The 23,953-nt window shown below is 42.6% G+C and overlaps 2 protein-coding genes across 4 annotated transcripts; one reads left to right on the forward strand and one right to left on the reverse strand.

Moving 5' to 3' along the window:
- On the forward strand, positions 1-22,138 carry AP3M2 (adaptor related protein complex 3 subunit mu 2). Of its 3 annotated transcripts, XR_006171533.1 has the most exons (10): positions 2,794-3,172; positions 4,750-4,921; positions 5,241-5,378; positions 6,026-6,111; positions 6,789-6,922; positions 7,770-7,977; positions 9,148-9,292; positions 9,636-9,748; positions 13,162-13,275; positions 21,324-22,138. XR_006171533.1 is itself a non-coding variant. In XM_042835194.1 (9 exons), exons 1-9 carry the CDS (start codon positions 352-354, stop codon positions 9,734-9,736), a joined length of 1,230 nt encoding a protein of 409 aa, XP_042691128.1. In that variant the 5' UTR covers positions 1-351; the 3' UTR covers positions 9,737-11,312. The 3 variants fall into 3 exon arrangements, 2 of the variants coding, with proteins under 2 accessions (XP_042691128.1, XP_042691127.1); XM_042835194.1 differs by lacking the exons at positions 13,162-13,275; positions 21,324-22,138 and adding an exon at positions 1-373 and having other exon boundaries at positions 2,949-3,172; positions 9,636-11,312; XM_042835193.1 differs by lacking the exons at positions 13,162-13,275; positions 21,324-22,138 and having other exon boundaries at positions 9,636-11,312.
- PLAT (plasminogen activator, tissue type) lies at positions 12,022-23,498 on the reverse strand. The gene is made up of 14 exons (XM_042835192.1): positions 23,115-23,498; positions 21,447-21,548; positions 20,664-20,703; positions 20,117-20,248; positions 19,643-19,756; positions 18,604-18,778; positions 17,951-18,042; positions 17,530-17,704; positions 17,105-17,190; positions 16,535-16,730; positions 15,918-16,054; positions 15,686-15,826; positions 14,011-14,159; positions 12,022-13,258 (listed from the first exon to the last, which is right to left on the reverse strand). Exons 2-14 carry the CDS (start codon positions 21,525-21,527, stop codon positions 13,100-13,102), a joined length of 1,677 nt encoding a protein of 558 aa, XP_042691126.1. The 5' UTR covers positions 21,528-21,548; positions 23,115-23,498; the 3' UTR covers positions 12,022-13,099.
- Between the last annotated feature and the right edge of the window lie 455 nt (positions 23,499-23,953).

A 23,953-nucleotide genomic window follows, 5' to 3' on the forward strand; every position in this document is an offset into this window, starting at 1 on the left:
CATCAGAATTCTTATATTTGGCAAACTGCAGAAGAAAGGGATTGTTTTACGAAGGTAAAGCTGTTGCCAAACTGCGCACTTTTTTTCAGCATTGATTTTTTGCCCCTGAGGACTCAGCTCCCCTTACCTGAGTTGCTTTCAGGCTGTCAGGAACTGAACCAGCAACGTGGAATTCTGTTCTTGCTGTACCTTCTGCCGTGTTCTCCTTTACATTTCAGTTTATATAAAGTTCTGAGCCGTTGTGGAGAAAAGCATTTGCTGACTTTGAAAGCAAAACACGATGCTTCTGCTCCTGATCCTTGCGTTTGGAAGCAGATAGGCCACGTTCCTGCAGCAGCAAGCAGCAGTGCAATGTTAAATTCTTCTCAGCAAGGTATGGGAAAATTCTTGGAGAAGTTTAAGGTTCAGGTTAGCATCCCAGGTACATGACAACTCCTCAAAGGCCAGTGATTTTTGGCAAGCTGTCTCTCATGATTAGTTCTTCATAAGCCTATAAGATTGTGAGCAGAAATATATTCCCCTTCTTCCCTCAGCAGCCTTCGCCTTGGTTGTGCAGAAAGAATTTATTACGCTGTGATGTCTTTTGCATTGGCTGTAAAGTTCTTGATGATTAAAGAAACCAAAATTACTGTAAAAAATAAATAACAACATGAACTGATTGAACTATCAACAGTTTTGATGAGAAGCACAAGCAACCAGAGATCGAGGTTTTCAACCAATGTATGTATGATACAGGGAAAACGGGTTGGTGTTTTGTGAGACAAGTGAACACTCATATTGATAAGAAGTGTCTCATGACTGTAGAGTTTAATTTCTAGGTTAGAAACAGAATGGTTTGAGTTTCTCAGAGAAGCTGGCAAGTGCATAAAGGCTTTCTGTTGTTCAACTTAACCGTGTGCTGCTGCTTTCTATCTATGATGCCTGTATGATTTCTGATAGCACAGCAAGAGCCTCTTAGCAATGATGTTAAAACCATGCACAATTGTTTAAATTTAGAACAGAACACCATAATTAAATGACATATACCTCTTTGTTGCTCTCAAATATGTAGTTCATTGGAGTGTTTCAGATTAGACATTTAAAAAAAAAAATCTTGCTTAAAAACTCACTTGAAAACAAACCTGAAGTGTAAATGGCAGTAAGTAGGTCAGTTCTCCTTTTTGCTTTTGTGAAAGCGGTTAACCTTTTGCATGCTGGATTAAGAAAATGTGATGTCGGCATGAACAGCCTGACCTCTGCCACATTTTGGGGAGAAATAGTTACAACAAAACAGGGAAATTGGGGGGAAATAACTACGAGTAGTTACAGCAAGATCTAACATAAGCTTCAAACAGCCCTGTGAAGAACAGGTGGCAGCAGACTCAGATCCGAGCCTGCCAGTGCTTTTGCAGCAGTCCTGACCGGTAGGCTTCCTTCCTTCCCACGCAGTAAGAGCTGTATGCTCACACAGTTCTTCTTGTGTAGCAGAAGAGGCTGCTTTTCTTTTCCTGTATTGGAGCAATTGATCACAACCAGGTAGAGGTGGCGGCGCAGCCGATGTCATTTACCTGGACTAGAGCAAGGTCTTTGATATGGTCCCCAACCACATCCTTATCTCCAAATTGGAAGGATGTGGATTTGATGGGTGGACCACTCGATGGATAAGGAATTGGTGGAAAGGCTGCAGACAGAGTCTGTGGTTCTGTGTCCAGGTGGAGGCCGATAACAAGTGGCATCACCCAGGGGTCTGTCTTGGGACAGGTGCTCTTTAATGTCTTTATCAATGACAGTGGTGATGGAATTGGGTGCATCCTCAGCAAGTTTGCTGACACCAAGCTGAGTGGTGTGGTTGACACAGTGGGGTGCCATCCAGAGGAACCTCAACAGGTTTGGAAGGTGGTCTTGGATGAAACCTAATGAGGTTCAGCACAGCACAGTGCAAGATTTTGCAGTTGGGCCAGAGGGATGCCAGGCATCTGTACAGACGGGAAGGAGTGGTCCTTCAGAGCAGCTCTGCAGAGAAGGACCTGGGGGTCTTGATGGGTGGAAAGCTGAACATGAGCCAGCAGTGTGTGATTACAGCTCAGAAGGCAAATGGGGTCCTGGGCTCTGTCAGCGGGGGGGGACAGCAGGGACAGGGAGGCGATCGTCCCCCTCTGCTCTGCTCCTGTGAGGCTCCATCTGCAGCACTGCGTCCAGGGCTGGAGCCCCCAGGACAAGAAGGACAGGGAGCTGCTGGAGAGGGTCCAGAGGAGCCGCAGAGATGAGCAGAGGCTGCGGCACCTCCACCACGAAGACAGGCTGAGGGAGCTGGGCTTGTTCAGCATGGAGAAAAGAAGGCTGCAGGGTGACCTCAGTGCAGCCTGCAGTGCCTGAAGGCAGCCTGCAGACAGGAGGGGAATCAATTCTTTGAAAGGGGAGATGAAAGCAGGAAAAGGGGAAATGGTTTAAAGTTGAGGGAGGGCAGCTGGAGGTTGGATGTCAGGGGAAGTTGTGTGCTGTGAGAGTGGTGAGGTGCTGGAACAGCTGCCCAGAGAGGCTGTGATGCCCCGTCCATCCCTGGAGGGGTTGGAGGCCAGGTTGGATGGGGCCCTGGGCAGCCTGGGCTGCTGTGAAGTGTGGAGGTTGGTGGCCCTGCGTGCGGCAGGGGGTTGGAGCTCCGCGATCCTTGAGGTCCCTCCAACCCTGGCCGTACTGTGATTCTGGCGCAGCGTGCCCTGCGCCCCCTGCTGGCGGAACGTGCCCTGCTGCGCGGTGCGGCGCTCCCCCAATGGAAGCCGTGCCGTGCCGCTCTGTGCGTCATCACCAGCGCGCCTCTCCTCGGCTGATCGGGCTCGGCTGCTCTCGGGTCGCTCCGTTAGAGCTCTCGCTGCGAAAGCTCGCCCCGTGGGTGGCTTTCCTGCCGTGTGACGGCGCAGTCATGATCCACAGCCTGTTCCTGATTAACGCCTCGGGGGACATCTTCCTAGAGAAGCACTGGAAGAGCGTCGTCAGCCGTTCTGTCTGCGATTACTTCTTCGAGGCGCAGGAGAGGGCTTCAGAAGCGGAGAACGTACCGCCGGTCATCTCCACCCCGCATCACTACCTGCTCAGCGTGTACCGCCACAAGATCTTCTTTGTGGCCGTTATCCAGACGGAGGTGCCTCCTCTGTTCGTCATTGAGTTTCTGCACCGTGTCGTCGACACCTTCCAGGTTTGGCTCACGTGGAGGAAGGACGCGATGGTGTTTGTTGGTGGGTGCTGGGAGCTTAGGAAAGGAGAAGCCTGACATCACCACTGTTGCAAAGGATGACAGTGATAGGAGAAAAAAGGGAGTCTTTCGAGTTTGTGACAATTAGTTTTTTCTTTTTTCTCTCTCTTAACTTACATCCTACGCCTGCAAGGATTTAGAGTGTGTGCTTTTTTATATTAAATGGGGAGTTTGGTGGCCCTGCCTGTGGCCGGGGGTTGGAGATTCGTGATCCTGGAGGTCCCTTCCAACCCCGTTCTGTGATTCTGACTGCTTGCAGTAGCTAGGAATTAACTTCTCAGGTTGACGATGGACTCGAGATAAATGTTTGCTTACAGGAAGGAGCTTTCAGCAATCAAGAACTGCATTTCTGTTTTGCAATCTTGTATCTTCTAGGGGCTGCGCTTGTGAGACCCAACTGAAGTTGGTTTCACAAGTCTCAGCAATTCTCAAAGGAAATTCTGCAATTTGTGTTCCTTAGTCTGACAGTCTGCCTGCACGTTTACAGCACAGTGTGTCTTGGAAGGGTACCTTGTTACCTAAAGAAGTGAGCTATAGGAGTTGCCTCAGAGCAACTGCATTTCCTCTCTGCTGACACGACTGTGAGTCGGTGGTGGATGTAGAATGCAGAACATATCTCTCTACTGCCTGCCAGCAACATGATTGTATAGTCTGGGTTTGAATTGTCTTGTGATCAGCTGAAATGCAGGAAGTATTAGTGCCTGGTCAGATGGGCATCATGTGAACTTTTCTTCCGAATACTGCTCAGAATGCAACAGCAGGCTCTGAATTATGTTTCATCAAGTTCAGAGCGTGGTTGACTCTTTGTTTATACGCAGAGTTTGAATCCAAGCAACTTGTTTGGTTGTTGGTTTTTTTTTTTTTTGGTGTGTGTATGGGTGGATTTGACTTGCTTTTGGTGAGACCTTTTAGCTTTAGGTTGCCTGAGGCTGATTCTCATCTTGTGCTGAGCTATTTGGCCAGGTATGGCTTGAGTGGAAAAGCATTTTGATTGGAATTTCTAAATAATGTTGTCACAGATTCCCAACCACTGTTCTGTAGTGTGGTGGTTTTTGTTTGTTTTGAAGGCCATCACTATTAAAGTAACTAGGTAAAAGCATTATTACAGTTAAAATCTGAGTTACTTCTATTGATATGGAAGTCTTGTGTTTCGTGTTCAAGCCAAAACATTCTTCAGGAAATTGTTTATTTTTAGTTAATGTTGCTGCTTATCCAGTTGCATCAGAGCTGCTTTCAAATGCCAGTTGAAAACTCTTGGCTATTAGAGTGAACCCCATGATATAGAAAGGAAATAGATGTATGCAGCAATGCAGTGATTGCCAGCTTTCTGGGGCAAAGGTGGAGGTATGCTTAGAGTTGTGCTTCTTGTTGCAGTGTTCAGTATGTTGTGCTTCTGCTAATATGTGTCAGTGCTGTTTCACCTGCTGCAAGGAGAGGCTTGATTGATGTATTTGTGGGAGAAAATGAACTGAATGGTCACTCATGGTCTCCTCTAGAGATTAATTATTTCTTTTGCACAGGATTACTTTGGTGTCTGTTCAGAGGTGATGATCAAGGACAACGTTGTGGTGGTTTACGAAGTGCTGGAAGAGATGCTAGACAATGGCTTTCCATTGGCAACAGAATCTAATATTCTCAAAGAACTGATAAAGCCTCCAACTATCCTGCGAACAGTAGTCAACACCATCACAGGTATGAGGAAACTAAAAGTAGATAAACTGCTGTGACTTTGTGGCAGTATTCCTACACGAGTCAAACTAGACATAGGTGAAGAAAATGTTTGTTGTTCCATACCCTTCTAAACCATAGCACAGATATTTGGGAGTCTCACGTTAGTGCTTATGGATGTGGAGATGCTGATTGTAGAATACAAAGAATGAATAATTAATTCTCCCACAAAGAGACAGAGGTTTCTTGGAAATTAATTGCAGTCTAGTGAGATGAGGCCAGGAACTTGTTCTGGAACACTGACTATGTTCTGTGGTTGATGTGATTACTGTTCTTCTTCCAGGAAGCACTAATGTGGGTGACCAGCTTCCTACTGGACAGCTATCAGTGGTGCCTTGGAGACGTACTGGTGTGAAATACACCAACAATGAGGCATATTTTGATGTGATTGAGGAGATAGATGCAATAATTGACAAATCAGGTATGGAAATGGCTTTCTGCTAAGACCAGGGCAACTTGTAATAATTTTTTGTTTTCCAAAGAGGTGCTCCTTCATGTAAGTGTGGGAAGTTTTGTTCCTCTTCTTACTTTGAAATGTTGCAAAGCTGTAGGTGCCATTCAGTCAAAAATTTTAGAGAAGTATCAAAATTTTCACTTGTTCTTCTCCTCTGGCTGTTCATAAGGTCTTGTAAACAATTCTGTGCAGGGAAAATAGAAGGTGGCTAGAAATTCTGACAGCAGGACTGTCCCCTTAGTTGGGAGCTACTGCTGTTGCCCATTGGGGTGGGCGCTGTAGATGTCAGTGGTTCTTGTTTGCATCTTCTCTAGAAGCGTTTGGAAGTGAGATGTTGAACAGGCAATGTAAGATGTGGTGACTCTTCATAAAGATATTAAATTCATAGAATCATAGAATCATAGAATCACCAAGGTTGGAAAAGACCTAAAAGATCACCCAGTCCAACCGTTCACCTATTCCCAATAGCTCCTACTAAACCATGTCCCTCAACACAACATCCAGTCTTTCCTTGAAAGACTTCTTTCCCTTCTTCCTCATTAATAATTTTTTCATGTTGTGATGAATTTTAATAAGGTTCGTATGACCTCCTGTGTTTGCTTTTATTGTTGTAGGTTCTACAATTACTGCTGAAATCCAAGGAGTAATTGATGCTTGTGTCAAGCTGACTGGGATGCCAGATCTTACCCTTTCCTTTATGGTAAAGCTCGAGGATGTATATCTACTTAAATATTTTGAAAAGAATTTCTCAGCCATGCCACTAAGATCCCTGGTTTACAGTGATGGTTTCCAGTAGGTCAGACTTTATGTATATCAAATACAAAGAATTGACGATGGAAACTCACAATGAACTTCAACCACTTTGAGCCTAAAGGTTTTATTTTCAGGTTCTTTATTAAAACTACTGCTTGTGTTTAAGTTTCTGAGCTTTGGTGTTTAGGCAAATATCCTAACGAGGTATGTTTTTATGAAGGTGCATCAATGTAATTGTTTGACGTGACTGAATTTGCTAAGATAGAATAGAATAGAATAGTTTAGCCTTTAGGGATAAGCAAAAGCTAAAGCATGTTCCTGAGGCTGTTATCCAAGTGCATCTCAGATGCTAGCAGGCACAGGGCATCAACAGCATTTCTAAGAAGCCAGTTCCACCGTTTGACCACAGTAAAGGGATTTTCCTCTGATATCCAGTCTGAATAGGACTAAGAATATTGAGTACCTATGCACAGATGTAATCAGCTAACTTAGCATCCTCAGTGTAGATGTGTTCAGATGGGGAAGTATCAAATGGTGGGCCCTTCACAGACAGAAAATTGCAGAGAAGAATTCAAGCAGTTACTTCAGCTAGCACTGCCTTCATTAGCCTTTCATTTATTTCAGAACCCTCGGTTATTGGATGATGTCAGTTTTCATCCATGTGTGCGTTTTAAGCGCTGGGAGTCAGAGAGGATTCTCTCCTTCATTCCACCTGACGGGAATTTTCGCTTGCTGTCTTACCACGTCAGTGCTCAGAAGTAAGTGTTGAATTTGGAGATGCAAGCTGTGGAATTTGGGTCTTCCTGACTAGAAAGAAGGAAGGGCTGGGGGAACAATAAGAAGAAATTTGCTTTTAAAGGTTAGGTGGCTTGCTGTGCCAAGTGAAGTAGGAGTGCGTGGTAACTTGTGCTTTTTAAAACATGTGTCTCATTGTTTGGAGCAGTGATTTTTTGGCTTTCATTTCTAGTCAGGCTGTGTTTTTTCAAAAGCAAGTAGCAAGTAGGTGAACAAACTAGAGTGGGAATGAATTAGGCAGTATTGAGTAAACAATTACCTGTATTTATAAAGAACTTTAAGATAAAACAGTCTGATAATCCTGATCTTTTTTCTTTCTGATGTCTTTCTTAATAGAACTAGGAATTCTGAAAGCAGGCTGATGATAGTTGAGATTACAGATGCTAAAGCATTTTGTTAAACCTTATCAGACTTAAGTCAGTGAAAAGGAGCAAGGGGAAAAAAACAATTTGAAAGCAGGCAGTTGAAGTGCTGCTGCACTGTTTGGGGCTGCTTTCTAGCTTGATGATGACATGTAAGAAGATTCTGCTGTGTATTGCTCGTTTCTTCCATTACACTGAATGTCTTCACTTGTCTTGGAGGATGTAGAAAACTACGATATGGAAAGTTTGGTTTAAAAAAGAAAAAGTAATTAAGGCTTCAGGACAGCATTCTGAATTTGCTCTTGGATTAATAAGACTGGGATGTCCTTCTCCTTTAAGAAGATCACGTTTCCTGCAGTCCTTCCTTGTATTTTTTTTTACTGGCAACAGTGAAAACCGAAAACGAAGGTGAAAAGTTAAGACAAGAACTCTGTTCTCTTTATTCCAGTCTTGTGGCAATTCCTGTGTATGTTAAACACAACATCAATTTCCGTGATAGCAGCTCACTGGGACGCTTTGAAATCACAGTGGGACCAAAGCAAACTATGGGGAAGACTATAGAGGGAGTGATGGTTACCAGCCAGATGCCAAAAGGGGTCTTGAATATGAGCCTCACACCCTCTCAGGGCACACACATCTTTGATCCAGTTACAAAGGTGAGAGAAATTAGATTTTTGTTTGTTTAATTTTATCCTTTCAGCAAATGAAGTTGAAGTGCTCATGCTTAAGAGAACATTTCTTTGAATGTTGATGCCATGAAGGCAGTATCTTTTCTTGGGATGTGAACTTAATATACTCCTGTTTCTTGAACACTTGCACACCTCCTGTTGTCTTCAGCCACACGGCAGATAGCTGGGAATGGATTGTAGTTCTGGATGTGTGCAGGAAGTCAAGGATTGGTGTTGTACAATGAGGCACGAGTCTAGTGAAAGGTTTACAAATTTCTGCTTATCTGATTGTCATGCTTCATACTGCCTGCCAACATTGAATCCTATGTGAGCACTGAGGATTTGTGTTTGTTAGTGGGTTTGGATTCCTCTCCCCAACACATGCACCAGGATTCTTTTCTTTTTTTTTCTTTCTGCAAGCTGTAAGGTTTATCCATAGTAGAGCATGGGGCAACACTGCTTCAGCCACATGGAAGGGAGGTGATTCTGCATTAATTATGTCAGTCTTACCCATAGGAAGTAGAACTCATGGCACAAATAGTGGGAATGCTATTCACAATATGCTTTTGAGAAACATCACTGGAAAGATAAGGAGCAGCTGTCTTTGTTCTCCCTAAGTGTTTGCTGTATGTAAAGTGCAGGACTCTGGACTTGATCGAGGAATGGGTATCCAGTATGTAAAGGAAGATACTGAGTGTAGTGGAAATGCTAAGTCACAGTTTGAAACACCTGGTGGGAAGGCAGGGCCAACCCAGGGAAGCTCAGCTGCATGCAGTGCAATGCACCTGAGGGACTGGAAGGGCTAGAGCCAGGATCCACTGCTTCCAGCCCTCATTTAAGGGTTGGCAGTGGAGGTAAGGGTATCTGGCTGGAAATCCCAGCCTGCCTGAGGCTTTCCAAAGGTTAGCAAATTTCCATTTGTTTCTGCATCCACAGCTGCTTCGTTTGGGCTTGTTCTCTTTTGCTGCAGCCTAGGACTTTGCCATCTCACTATTATTGCTGTACTTTGCATCACATTACAGCATTACACTGAGACAAAGAACTTTTTTCATGGAGAAACAAGAAAAGTTGGCATTACAACAGAGCTCTTCTTTAGAGAGTATTACTGCTTAAATGGTGGTATTTCTGCTTACCTGCTATATTTGCTGTTACTTGAAGTTGCTCACGTGGGATGTGGGGAAGATAAACCCCCAGAAACTGCCAAGCCTGAAGGGTAGCATGAATCTGCAAGCTGGGACATCGAAACCAGATGAAAACCCCACTATTAACCTGCAGTTTAAAATTCAGCAGCTGGCTATATCTGGTAAGTGACCGTCAGGTAAAGAAGCTGAATGTTTTCTGCTCTGCCAGTGCTCACTCTGCACAGCTGATGTAGCTCTGCAGGCCTTCTGAAGCACATTCTGACAAAGAATTGTATGCTTAAGCAAAAGTTCAATGGATTTTTTGGGTTTTTCTCTCTGTTCTGTGGAACGGCCTATCTACATCCTCTTGCATTTTTTTACGACCCCATAAATAATTTCAGACTATGGTTGTGTTTGTAAGAATGATTCTGTCTGCCTTTCTAGTATGGTCTTCTTTTCCTTGATCCCTCCATCTGCTGTATTTGTGGCAACAGTCAGTTTTATTCTGTCTTTATTTGTTTTTAGGACTGAAAGTGAATCGCTTGGATATGTATGGGGAGAAGTACAAGCCCTTCAAGGGGATCAAATACATGACCAAAGCTGGCAAGTTCCAAGTCCGAACCTAGAGGATCCTGAGAGTGAGGAAAAACACCTTCTTGTTTCTCCTGTCCCTAGCTGCTGGATAACAGCTTCTCCCTGGTCTGTCTATTTAGGGTTACTCCCTTTCCTTTGGTAGCATGAGCAGGATAGCCAGTGCTTATGTGCCAGGGAGGAGGGAAAAATAGGGTTGACCTGAAACTATCTCATCTTTAGCTGAGCCTGAAGTATTTGCAGCTCTGGCAGATGGGAGAGGATTTCAGATCCCTTGGGACCAGCAAGTCAGATATCTGAGTTTGTATCACCTTCATCATTCTGTCTTAAAGGAAATTCTAGGGATTGTTTTTCCAACTGCTGTTTCTTATATTTTGGCTGTGTTTTATCCCTTTGTACGTGATGTGAAGTTCCATTTCCACGGAGTTCAACTGCAGAGTGATGGTCTGGCATTGGCCCTTCTCCATCATTGGATGTGAGGTTGGAGAGCTGTAGCTTTTGGCAGCAGTGAAATTGGCTGGCCTTTGTCCTTTGAAGGGGCTGAAAGAAGTGGAGAAGTAAATTGTCTCAACCAGGATGGGATTTTAAGAAGCACGAGTTTGGGGGAGGTAATGCAGAGGGAGGAAGTGGAAGAATTGAACTCTTTTCCTTAATATTTCTTAGTCTGTCTTGGTCATTAAGTATCTTAAAGATTTTGGGATAGGCTGGAACTCCCTCAGATCTTAATATGAAATCCTGTGGAGAGCTGACTGCAGCACTTAGCTTGTAACCAATGGGCGGTGATATCTGAATGTAGTTTGTTTCTATTCTTATGTCCTCAGTATTTAGAGGTAATTTTTTCCAAGTTTCTTTGGGGCAGAGGCAGGGGAAGAATTTTTGTGGAGATGTAGCACTCTGATGGAAGCCCTTCTAAATTGAAACTGCAGCAAAGTGATGATGGTCACTATTCTGTAGCATGTTGGAATCTCTTTTTCTTTCTGCCTCCCTATTACAAATGAAGGTGATACTGCTGTTTCCCTGCTCACTGGTGTCATTATCTCAAATAATTATGTCCTGGTACCATTGTAATATTCCTGACTGTACTTCATTCCAGTTCCAGTCTCAATTAGCTGCTGTGATAATTGGTGGGTTCAAGCCTGATTTCTCACTGAGACTATCTCTTCTGCAAGAGTTGTTGCTACATAGGCCCATCCCAGTCTGTGCTGCATCTCTCTGTAAAGCTTGAATACGAAATGAGAGACATATTAACAGTTTTGTATTGTTTGCAGTGTGCTCTTTGGCCACTAGATGCCAATGTGTTAATTTCCTGATGACAGGACTGGTTCGTAAACTGCTGTACATGTGATTACAGCATTTATCAGGTGGCTGTGCAATCCAGCATGTGTAGTCCATGCTTGTGAACAGAACAGCATGACCCCAAATAAAGAATAATGTGCTCTCTGTTTTTCCTGTGATGGAAACTAGCAGTGGATGAGTGGCATTTTGCTTTTGGAATTGCATTTTCCAAGTGCAACTGATGAATGCCACAGCAGGTGACCTCAGATTGGGAGCATGTTCATTGCAAACATAAACTTCAACAAAAGCATAAATAAAATTAATTTCTACTTCTCACCTGTGTCATTTCAGAGTGGTTTGTGTGGGCTTTACAAGATACACAGCTGAAGTTTTAGAGGGCATCTGTTAAAGAACCTTAACTGTTAGGAAGTACACTGACACCACTTAGCATTGCATTGCAATGTATTGCATGGCAATTGGAGTGCAAGTAATGTTTGCTTAGTGTTAATTACCAAGATTCTGTTTTGTGATGTCATTGTTAAACTCATCCTGTTTTCTGATAAAGGATAAATGCAGCCTTTGTGTGATATGATCTTTACTTTTAGATAGATGTATGCCTAGCAAGCACTTGAAGAGGCTGCAGTTAGACTTATCCTTTTGCTTTTGCAATGGATGGTAATGCATGGAAATTATGTAGTCAGAAAGTGAGTGTTGATTCTGTGACAGGTAAGACTGTGTTACAATTTTTACCTATTATTTATTTGTTTATATATTTGGCTCCTGTAGGGAGGAAAAGCAACAGCAAGAACAGAGTGTCCTAACAAGCATGCCATTCTGGTTTTGTTCAGATAGCTTAAGCTTAGTCTCTGCTAATAAATTTGTTCCAAACTGAAAAAGCAAGTGGTACATTGATAAGGAAGTAAGCAGCACATGCCTAAACATTTGTTATTTCTATTGGAGTCGGAAACCAGCTTAAATAACCAGAGTAAAACATCATAAGGACAGAGCTTAATCCTAACCAGAATTATTCTAATATGCATCCAAATAAGAATTAGCATTTTTATTTACAAATCCATTGTTAATACTGTGTTACGAAGACTGCAGTTGTAAATTCAGTGGAGCTAAGTGTGGATTATTGTTTTGCTGGACAAGTTTAGACCTGTTGGTTCTTCTTACAGTGGTGGAAACTTTACTGTTAAGCCAGACAAGTACAGAATAACTTAAAATACCTGCATGGTATTTCAACAACAACAAAACCAAAAAAGCACACCTTTGGAATTGTAAAGAAAAGTACATTGAAAAACTTATTCTCCCCTCTTCTGCCCCCACACACAAGTGTTACAGCAGTGTGTTTTCTGAAGGGGACAGTGCACAGTGTGTTATTTTTGCTATGTGAGACCCAAATGGCAATAACCCAAGCCAGAAGAAATCTATGTAGAGTAAAGGCTCAAGCTCAACCCTTCTTTGATTCACCTTGCTGCAGGCAGGTGTATTTTGAGTAAGAAAGTATCTGTATTTCCATTGCACCTCTTTTTTTAAGGATGTTTTTTCATATGAGTTGTGAGACTTTCTGGTCTCGCCCGTTGTTTGTAGGGAGGTATTTGTCTCGTGGCTTAAAAGCTAGAAAAGAATATTCCTCTAAAGAGGAGGGGTGAGGAAGGGGTTTGTGGGAGTAAATTTGAATAATGAACATATTTCACAAAGGAAATTGTTTTTAGGTATGCCCTAGGGCCATGTTAGAGAAGACACGTGTCTGTGTGTCTCTTGAGTCTTGGTGATCTAAAGAGGGAGATGAAAGTATCAGGAAGTAAAATCGGTCTCAGTTGCCTTAAGTTCACCTCTATAGCTCACATTTTGCAAGCCAAAATCTAGTTTTAGTTCTGCCCGTGTGATTTGATGGAAGGAGAAAACTTAGAGATGCAAAGGGAAAGAGCAAGAGCTGTGATAACCTGCAGTGAGAAACGTGGAGTACTGAGAAACTGCCTGTACCACACACAGCAGTGTGTCTTCCACTGAAAGTCATAAGCATCTGGACAGGTAGGATGTCCTGTCAGTATCCTTAAAACACCTCAGAGCAGGTTGTAAGGGCACACTCGTGGGGTTGTGGATAGTTACTTTCTTGCTCAGGATTTCATGTTGTTCTGAATCCAGCTGAGATAACGGTTCACGTTTGTATAAACACCAGGTGTGTCTTTGCGGCCGCAGCCAATTCCCCAGCTGATGATTCCTATTAGATGCATGCGGTCGTCCTTCATGCAGACCAAAGGCCCTCCAGAGTCACCCTGCAGAAAAGTACCAGGTTAGTAAGAACCTCCTTTTTTTGAGTGTATGTTTTGTGTTGTTTCCCTATTCAGTGGCTGTAACGGTACACTAGATGCCATCTCTCATGTCTCCTTAAATACTCTGTGACAAATCAGGACACCATGCTTCCAGTGCTCTCAGTAACAGCACTTTCACATAAGTACCTTCTGTGTTTTAGACAGAATTCTTTAGTGCTCCTCTCGTATCAGAGGAGAGACCCCAAGCAGTCTAAAACTAAGGTGTCTACCCTTGTATAGCACACATGTATGAAACATGAGGCATTTTTGTTAACAACGAGACAAGAAACATCTGTTCAAGCTCCAGGCTGCTTTATGCTATCGTGAGTAACGTGTGATTATTGAACAGATAGTGAAACTGGAAAGGTGCTGATTTTTATTTAGGTATGCTTGCTCACAGAATAGAAAATAATAGGAAACTGCTGAGGTGGGGTTTCCTGTTCAGTTTTGTGGTATTTCCTGTATTTACAATTTTCAGTCTGTATTCTGGTTTGCTTGACTGAATGTAGCTTGCATTCCTAATTATGAGGAAAAGATGGAGAGGGAATTACAAAAGAAAACCCAACAGATAAGTTCTGTTAAACGAAAGTTCTCTAGAATTTCCATGTAGTCAGATGCAGGACTTCTTTAAATGCCTTTTATGAAAATTTCTGTTTAGTTAATTATCAAGAATAGACCTAGGGGGGAAAAAAAAAAAGGGATAAAACTGGGTTTACCTTACAAGCATCATCAAGGTGCCTTGTGTCTCCTGCACATAACATATTGTCTGTAACTGTCCTGTTGTGTAGATGCTTTGTGGTGCATCGACTGGCTGGAAATAGTCTGACGTGGCCTTCCTTCAGGTGCTCTGAATAAAAGGGAGAAACTGAAAGGGATGTGAATATATATGAATACAGAAAAAACATTTTATATAACTTTGCAGTTTGGTTTCTGCAGTTTGGGAGAATACAGTAACTAGTGGCAGGAGAGGAGGGTGGCAAAGCTAATATTTCCTTGCCAGGAGTCTTTTTTAAATTATGGAGGTTCTGCTTTGCCACTGAGAACAATTTAAATACAGTTGAAAGACAATTTTGCTGCTTCAGCAAGCTTAGAAGTTAGAGATTTTTACAGGGTGCAAATTGCTAGGTGTCTTAGGGGGTTGTCTTTGCATGAGTGACATCAATGTAAATGAAGTGCATCTAATAATCACTACATGTATGAAAAGGGATCCTGTATTAGATTTGGGTTAGTTAAAAACAGATGTCTTGTACCAAATACTGAATAACTAGATAGGAATGCACACTCATGTTATCTTGGAATGGAATTGATTTATTTCTGCCTTGTATGTTGGTTTTATTCTTCTGCATAGCTGCAACTGCACGAAGCTGAAAATTGGCAGGGCTGTTTTTCAGTCTGGTTTTAAATTACAATTGCACTGTCCTTTTGCTCTGAAAGAGCTAACTGTTCTCTCTATGGAAAAAGCTAAGGACTAGCTTTAGCTCTTGTAAAACATTTTGTGATAGGCTTGTCTGTTCAAATTGTATGCTAAGTCTGTTCCAAAAGCCTTAATAGCTCAAATCATGATTTGTCCTTGTTACAATGGATGCTTCACAGGTTAGTCTAGATGTACTTCCAGACAGGTTTTACTCCAGGCTTTTTCTTGGCTCTGGTTTTTAAAGTAGCTCTGTTTCAAAACCATTCCTGGTGAGGGGGTTGATACTGCAGGCCTGTCAGAGTTCACAAGGTATTGAGGGCATAATCAGAATGCTGCGATTGAACTTTTGGTTAGCCCTGAAGCAGCCAGGCAGTTGGACTTCATGACTTTTGTAGGTACTGCCCAATTGAAGTGTTCTGATTAATTTGGCTGACCTTTTAATATATATCCAGGACTTTTACACCCTTAGATTATTATTTTTTTGCTAATTGCTGTACAGTCAGTGTATGTTTTTGATTAATGCAACTACCCACAACTGCATGGTATATTAAATCTTGACAGAAATGGATTTCTGTGAGAATGACAATCTCTAAGTTAATAATTAAATACAATAAATAGTACAGCAGAAATGTGGGAGCCTTCACTGACAAACTTTGTCTTATTCACTGTGCCATTTTCTGTGTTTCTACTGTTAGAGTTTCAAGGAAAACTCTGCTAACCAAGGCAGCTGACAGATCTCAGATGAATGAAATAAACCCAAACTTGTTCTTATGTATGTTCCACATACAGGTGTATTTTGGGGTGCAAATATAATTCCATGAAGTAATTCAGGAGTCACAGATTAAACAGTGCTAAAGGCTTGAATTCTTTGGGGCAGAGGACCTAGATTTGGTCACGTCTTCGGCATCTTCTACTTACATTCTACTTCTAATTACATTCTACTTCTAATTACACATCATTTGGCATCTTCTACTTACATTCTTCATTTCTACCATAACCAGAGATCTCACATTCAGTCCAGTCAGGCAGCTGCAGGTCTGGTGTTGGGAGGCAGGCTGCTCGAACAGTATCTGTTTCAATAGCACAGTCTTCTGTGTCTGAGTTCAACTGCAGCAAAGCTGAACAGTGGGGTGGGAAAAAGAACAAGAATCACCACTTGACTAACATCAAGCTTTAGCAAATCACAACCCATCAAAAAGAAATCCTTACCAATATCATTGTTGTAACTCTCTGAGTCGTATCTCTCATGTACAATGTAGTTCTTCACCTGAAACTTTTGTTCCTTCTCCTCTGGAGTTGCTCGAGAAGTCCTGCCCAGCACAATCTTCAGCTGATGAGTACTAAAGCTTTAAAAATGAAAGCGTATTTACTTTCTTCCATTGTTAACTGGAGTAGAACCTTACTTTGAAGATGTGCTGTTGGAGCTTCCCTTATTTTAGTGTTACTACTACTTCATCAATCAGGCAGTTTGATCTCAGATGTTCTGTTTGCTTTAGTTCTTGCACTAATTGCTTAGAGCCACCATGGCAAAGCTCCTCTTGCTATTAGATGGCTCTGCATTCTGTGCTGACAGCTTTGTTCTTTAGCTGTTTGATATTCTGCTGTGGTACCTCAGTGCTAACTAGTTTGTCCAGCAAATGCCTGTCTGTAGTACTGATCACATTTAACTGTACTTCGTTACTGTAGAATGGCTTAGTGGAGTAAATGTCTTTTTCAAGTCTTTCACTCTTCCAGTAAGGCTAATACAGGATGCTTCAATTTTCCAGACTTTTTTTTTTTTTTTTAAATATCATGATTTCCCAAAAAGTACCAAATCCTCAACTCACCCTTCCTCAAAACAGTGAGCAGCTGACAAAACCCAGCAGGAACTGATCAGAATTCCTCCGCAGAGGAAATGTTCTCCGGGTGCTCGGCGATACTTCACAAAGATGGCAGCTTGCCACGGGTGAGCTTCAATGTCTGCATAGGAGCCAACTTTAATCCGGTACTGGCGCGCTCTGTGCTGCCGAAGACCACAGCTGGCTGTAGATGACAAACACAGAAATAGGTTTTTTGTTCAGGGACTCCTGCAGCGAGCCAGGGTCGAGAGTCTGTTGGTTGTCAGTGCATACTGAGGCAGCCTGACATGAACTGTTCGGTATCTGACTCATTCCTGTTTCCTAGGAAACTTGTACTGATTTGAAAAAACACAGTAAAGAAACCCTGTCTTTCCTATTTCCTCGTTCTGTGATCATCTCATCTGGCAGAGGAGGTATTTCTGTGACAGCTGAGGCATAGAATCCCTTTATATCCTAAGGAGCTTTTCCTCATCTCTTGTTTTACTATAAGAGGCTTGCAACATGCAGTACAGTAATGCTGTGGAGAAAGAGAAGAATCAGGAGTGTTAGGATCCTTACAGCAAGTAGGCACATCGCAGTACTCCCATGTGAGCTGTTTTCCTTTCAGTACGTGGCACCAGGGCTTGCTGTCATTGTCAGGATTCCTGCAGTACAGGAAGGAGAAGAAAAACTTGTATCACCAGATCTGCAGAGTTTAGGGAGAAGGAGACACTTAAGGACGGCAGATGGGGTTCTGAGTGTATTCTTTTTGATCTTTTTAAAGACACGGGGCACAAGGCCATGTTACATTTTCATTTATGGACTGTGGTGTTAAAGAAGTGGAGGCAGACCAAGTGGAATGCAAATGACCATAGGCAGTGAGTTTGATTCCCAGCCGTAGCATCCCTACTCTGCTTTGATAACTCATGTAAACAACTGGACCCTGCCTCAACTTTACCACAAGGAAACTTGTTTTTCAGTTCATTGCTTTACTGAATACATACCTGCAGAAATTGTGACTGCCAAGGCCTAGCTGGTAAGCATCTCTTCTCCAAGCAGTATATAACTTGCTGACAATGATTTGAGAATTCCACCTCAAACAGGTGGCTCCAGAACTGGTAACACTGTGACTACCTCGGTAATCTGTGCCTCTTCCAGTTTTGCAATTGATGTTTCCAGCTTAAATAAGAAAGCTGCATGTTAAATGCTGCACGTGAACCATCAGCTGTTCCAATTGTGATTTCTGTCAAGGCTTGTGTATATTGGCTATACTTATCTCAGGCTCTGTAATAAATATTAAAACCTTAAACATGATTTAACGTGAGAATATCTTAACCATTAATTTTCACAAGGCTACGGAGAACTCTTAGAGCTGCCATGACTTGCTATTTATCTAAAGCCCATTCTCTGCACTCCTGCATGTACCTTTTGAACAGGAGGGCACACTGCAGTGTTCCCAGGTGTACTTTCCCCCTTTGTAGACATAGCACCAAGGTCTGGAATCCTCATCTGGGTTTCTGAAAGAGTTATGACATTATGCATCGTTACAAAGCTATAATTACTAATCTCATCTGTGCCATCTAGTTCAGTAACTTGATTGTGCTTAGCAGTGAAAGGATGAAGTGAACCTGCAGAAGTCATCTGTATTCTTATTTTAATTATAAAAGCATGGAGGTGAGGATGAGACAGCCAGTAGCAAGAGCAGATAGCTTGTTTGTGCAGTTTAGATCGTGTGCATGAAGTACTACATTGTAGAGTTCTGAGGAGTGTCTAGATCTGCAGGCAAACGTGATAAGAAACTGGCTTGCAAAGGGGGTTTTTAACACTAAGAAGGCAGCAATGGGCACAAGGGAAAGGCTATGAAGTGAGAGAGGCATGCATTTTGTAGTCTACCAAACATCCTCTCTTAGATGATTCAGAAACAGAAATCTATCAGTTGCTGCTCTTGGACTGCACCATGTTTGCACCTATTCATAGTGTTCTACAATTGGTAGTAGGCTGTTGCAAATAGCCTTTTTTGCCCTAAGCTCTCAGAATAATCAGATTCTTACAGCTTTAGTGTGTTCTCAGTCCCTCACCTGCAATAGTTGTGATTGCCCAATCCCAGCTCAGCAGCATCCTTTCTTCGGCCGCTGTATTTACGGTCCATCAAGCCATTGATATTCCAGTTCAGGCATTCAGCCCCACTCTCTGTTACACTCCACGTACCCCTGTATGTTACTCCAGCATTTTTGTAGCACTTAACTTCAGTATCTGAGCGAGAGGGAACAAAAAACAGCATCACAAATTCTGTTTCCTCTGACTTGTCTCTAAGTCAGTGAAACATCATTCCAAGCAAGTTCTACATATACACAAATGTCTTTGTCTTCAAAAATTAGTATTTTATCAAGATGCCAGAGAATCATAGAGTAGCTTGAGTTGGAAGGGACCTTAAAAATTATCTAGTTCCAGGCCCACTGATGTGGGCAGGGTTGTCAGCCACTAAATCAAGCACTTGATCAGGCTGCACAGGCCTCATACAGCTTGGCCTTAAATATCTCCATTGATGGGGCATCCACACTTTCTCTAGGCAACCTATTCCAGCACCTCACCACTCTCTGAGTGAAAAATATCCCCCTAATATCTAATCTAAATCTCCTCTCTGTTAGTTTAAAACCATTCTGCCTTGTCCTATTGCTATTAGTATAAAAAGTCTGTCTCCCTCCTGTTAGTACTGGAAGCTGCTATGAAGTACTGAAAGGCTGTAATGAGGTGTCCATGGAGCCTCCTCTTCTCCAGGCTGAACAAGCTCAATGCTCTTATCTTGTATTTTTAGGGAGGTGCTCCAGCCCTCTGATCATCTTTGTGGTCCCTCCTCTGGACTCACTCCAACAGTTCTACACCATTATAGTGCTGGGGGCCCACATCTGGATGCAGTATTCCACCTGAGGCCTCATGAGACCCAGAGAAACCCATGTGTCCTTTTCTAAAGTTGTTTGAAGCATTAGCTGTACCACAAAAAGAGGCAACTTAGTGGAGAGACCCCTGTGCAGCAGCAGTTTCTGAGTGCATAATCCTTCTGCACTGCATAGCTAAAGCCAGCAGCGTCGTTCACAGTAACTGGAGCAGCATGCTTACCTATTTCACACTGCTTCCCAGAGAAACCATGGTGACAGAGGCAGATAAAGAGCTGTGGTGAGTAATATGCCTGTGAACACTGGCCGCCGTTGTAGCATTTATTTCTAGTGCAGGCTGTGGAATAAGCAAAAGCCAGGACATTATTTAAATTCACAGAAGTAAGCAGCTGGCAACATGCCCACCTGTCCTCCTCCTGTCAGTCTCCTTTAGCCTGTTCTACTTTCCCCTAACATGTGTATGCAGTGTTAGACTCTTCCTTTGCTCCATTCTCTCCATTAACAGTATCATAAGCTTTTCTCAGCCTCTTGCCCATTCCTCCTTAATTCTGTCTGAGTCAGCGTACAATGATGCTTTCATTTCAAGCCAAATTTTGTGTGATAACTCCTTCCCTGACAATGGAGTTTTTCTTTAGGATGATTAGATGGATATTTATCATCTCCCACCCTTTCCATTCTTTTTCTTCTTCATACTCACCTCTGATGGGCACAGTGTGGCAGTAACTCCGACCACTGTCACACCTACAATATTCCACTCTGCTCCCTGAGAGTCTCAGCCAGCTCCCCCTGTGCTGGTATATTTGTCCAGATGAATAGTCTGTGCAAATAGCTGTAATTGGAGAAAGGGAAGCCTCCTTTAGAGATTCATGGAAAAGACCTTGCTGAGCAAAATAACTCTCTTGCCAGGCTAAAAAGTATCCACAAAGGGATAAATCAATCTAACAGGCCACTCTTTCTTATTCCCAGACCCAAGTTATCACATCTCTGTCGCTGTTATGCTGCTGAATGTTCTGTTCTGCTAATGATCATCCTCATTATGACTCTGAAGAACAGAGAGAGAAAACATTGCTCTTTCAGGTGTGGATGGTAATACTCCACTATTTTGTCTTCCGAATCTGCTGTTCTCAGGGTTGCCCCTCAGCCATGGAAAACAACTTTCAGGCTCCATTCCTTCAGTGTCATTTCCTTTCCTCTTCCCTGTTTTTAAAGCCTCTGGGTCATGCAGAGTAGTTTGCCTGGCTTACCTCTAGATCTGGCTCCCCGTTTGTAACGCATGTGCAAGCCCTGCAAACAGAGGAGGTGAATTCTGTGAGTAACTGCTCTCTTAAGCAAACTGAGAGAACAAGTGCCTTCAAGAAGCCACACCTCTTCTCGAGGTCTTGAAAATCAAGGAAACAGTGAGAACTGTGTTAAGTATTTCAACATGGGTACTGAAAAACAGCAAATAATTTAATTAGCACAGATTATCAGGTTACTGCTCGTCACTTGAGTGATGTGAACTCGGTGTGTTGTACTTGCATCATTTGTGAAGTATTTATGTGCTGGTGGAGCACTCCAACTGCTAACTAAAGCTTGTCAGCTTTCTGCTCTTTGCAGGAGATCCATGAAAATAATTTGCGAATGTGTAAATGTGAACAAGCTTGTTTTTGCTCGGCAGCTTTTGCTTGCAGTTCCCCTGTGAGTACTTTGATTAACTTTCATTTTTCAGAGCATTGTGTTAATAAGATTAGTCATAACAAGAGCTCAGCATGGACTGGATGCGTGTGCAATGAAGTGTGATCCTTCAGTGAGAGACTTTCACTTGCTGCCCATCATATTTAAATACTGAAAGTGGACTGGGAGGAAGGAGCAGAAAGGTACGGATGCATATCCTGCAGCCAATTATTCTTCTTCCTCATTTCTAGCAGTAGAACTGGATCCTTCCTTTGTCTGATACATACAGCTGGAGCCAGTGGTAAGAAGAGCTGCTGAAAACTAGGTTAAGTGTCTGGATGGCAAGAACATGACTTGATGTGTCACCCTCTTACCTGGCACTGGGCAGTCTTGATTGCTCCCACCAGCAGAAGGAGACTTAGGAGCTTGCCTTTCATTCTGAGTGTTTTCCACATCACCTCCAGAGCTCAAGTTGTCTGTGGAGGTAAAAGAAAAAATAAACTGTTGAAAAGGATGTTTTACAGCATAAACGACTTTCAAAGCTTCAAGTTTAAATAATGAGAATGCTTTTTACATTAAAATCCACTTTTTTTCTCTGCAGCTCTCTGCAATTCAGTCTAGTTGTGAATACGGATCTTTGCCTCCACTCATCTCATTTGCTTTGAAAATCTGCTTCTTCCCTCATTAGAAATTAACTTCTTCCCTGGAAAAATTCCTGCAAAGATCTGGTTACAAATAATTACAGGTAGGACGTTTGGATACTGTGATCCTGCTGTATTTCATGTTATTGTTGCAAAATACATACAAGTATTGGCTTTGAATGGGAAGTTTCTTGGCAGAAGCATGAATTTGGGATTCTGTAGCTTCTGACTGCAGGGGATGGATATGTCACAGTCTTGAACTCGGTTCTCTTCACCCAGTTTGTTTCCTAACAAAGGAGGCAGATGGTTTCTTTCACTGAGGCTAAGAAATATTGTTTGAGTGCTGCCTGGTTTTGAGTGCTCACTGGACAGAGAACACATTGTGAGCATCAGGGGACATCTTCACAGCAGCGTCAGTCCTGGGTACGTGGAAATGTTGTTGGTGAATCTAAGCAATACATGTTCTTTCCTTTGCTGGCCAAAATGGCATTTCTTATCTCATTCTCATGTCACAAAAATGCAGATGGTCTAATATGTGTAAATGGCCTGCAGTCTTTTGCTCTACTGCATCCTTTTTTTCCTTTCTGTTTTTTTCCTGTTCCAGCTGGTTTATATTATGGTGCTACACCCTTTCTTTTCTTCTTCCCTTCTCCTATGCCTTTCCAACCATGGATGATTGGTGTCCTGCTATACATGGAAAACTGTTAACACATTTTAGCAGATACTTTTCAGTCTTGAGAAAGGTACAGTATATGCCAGTAGATTGGAATGTTCTGAGTGATAAGCCTATCACACTGAAACCACGTAGCTGTTTGAAAAATACTGTGTTTACAAAACTCCAAGTGGAAACCTGCCAGCAGTGTGCTTTCTGGTAAAGTTCTCTTAAGCAGACACAGACCTTGCATTGACCTAAAGAACACTGCAGATGTATTGGTTTTGCTGAAGCATCATTATCAGTAATGCTTTAAATTACACACTTCCACTATAATTTGTTAACAAGCTGAGCAATACTCACTCTCTTAGTACAATCTTACAGATATGGCATAACACCTCAATTTTTTTTTCTTTTTAAATACAGCTTAAAAGGTCAAACAAAAAGTCATTGGTAGTGATTGAAAGTAGCTCCCTCTTCTGTTTACCCCTCAGTAACCTAGAGAACCAGGAGAACTCCCTGCTGTTGCAGCCTGAGGCTGTTTGCCTTTTTACTGGAACTGCTGAGGCTTGAAGCAACTGGAAGCTAGAAGTCTCATCCAGCATCGTATGTCTCCAGAAACTGAAAGGCAATAGCTCAGTTGATTAACTGCCATGGTATTTTAGTAGAATTTATTGAAAGCATGATAATGCCAATCATGTCAAAAACAGAAAATGCAGTTTTTGAAATGGGTACAGAGTAGCACATACCTTTTTTGGCTTTTCCTCTCTTGTTTTCTGCTGCTGATTGGCTTCCCAGACCGCTCTGTTTTTATGTTTTCCACATCTCTGTTACAATCTCTGAAAAGCTCCGTCCTACTTAAAACTGCACTGCAAGGGGTGGAGCCTGAGGAGGGCAGGAGGGTGTGCTTCCCACTCCTCCAAGAGAAAAAACAGCAGCCAAGATCTTGGGATGGTCTGGGACAGAGCGGCACGCGTCCAAACTGTGAGGTTTCTGCATGGGACAGGAGGAGAGCTGACTTGTGGATTTTACATACTGGATTTTGCAGCCAGTTTGCTTTGTTCATTCAATCGGAGAGCAGATGCAGCCTTCAAAACAAACTTTTCTGCATTAGGCACCTTAAACTTCAATGAGACTGAGAATGGTACAAAGAGCCACAAAGAGCTGTCTTGTCTCATTGTGCTTCTAGGAATGTGAGGGAGGAATGGAGTAGGAGCACCTCAAGTGAATGCACGGGGCTGTCGTTTCCAACATGACCAGAGGCTGCAGGCTGAGCAGTAATGCTGAGAAACTCCTGCTTTGAGCTGGAGCAGCGTGCTGTACTGGAATGACATCCCTCAGAATCTTGGGCACAGAGACCTTGTGTCACAACATGCCTCATTGTGCTGGAAGAAGAAAGAACTCCAGAGTTAACTGATAACCATGAAGAAATGTTAGGACCTGTAGGTAGAAATAAGGAAGACGTGTTAAGGACCAGAGCTAAATGTTCACTGGTAATGTCCCAGAAAATGAAACTTCTCAGCCAGAGTGAAAAAACCAACAGTCACGAAGTTCTACATTATGAAAGTGCAGCAGCCAAATCCAAATG

This window comes from Centrocercus urophasianus, unplaced genomic scaffold (assembly GCF_019232065.1).
Source record: "Centrocercus urophasianus isolate 14NV4802_14NV808 unplaced genomic scaffold, USGS_Curo_1.0 seq_50, whole genome shotgun sequence".
In the NCBI taxonomy this organism is placed as follows: domain Eukaryota; kingdom Metazoa; phylum Chordata; class Aves; order Galliformes; family Phasianidae; genus Centrocercus; species Centrocercus urophasianus.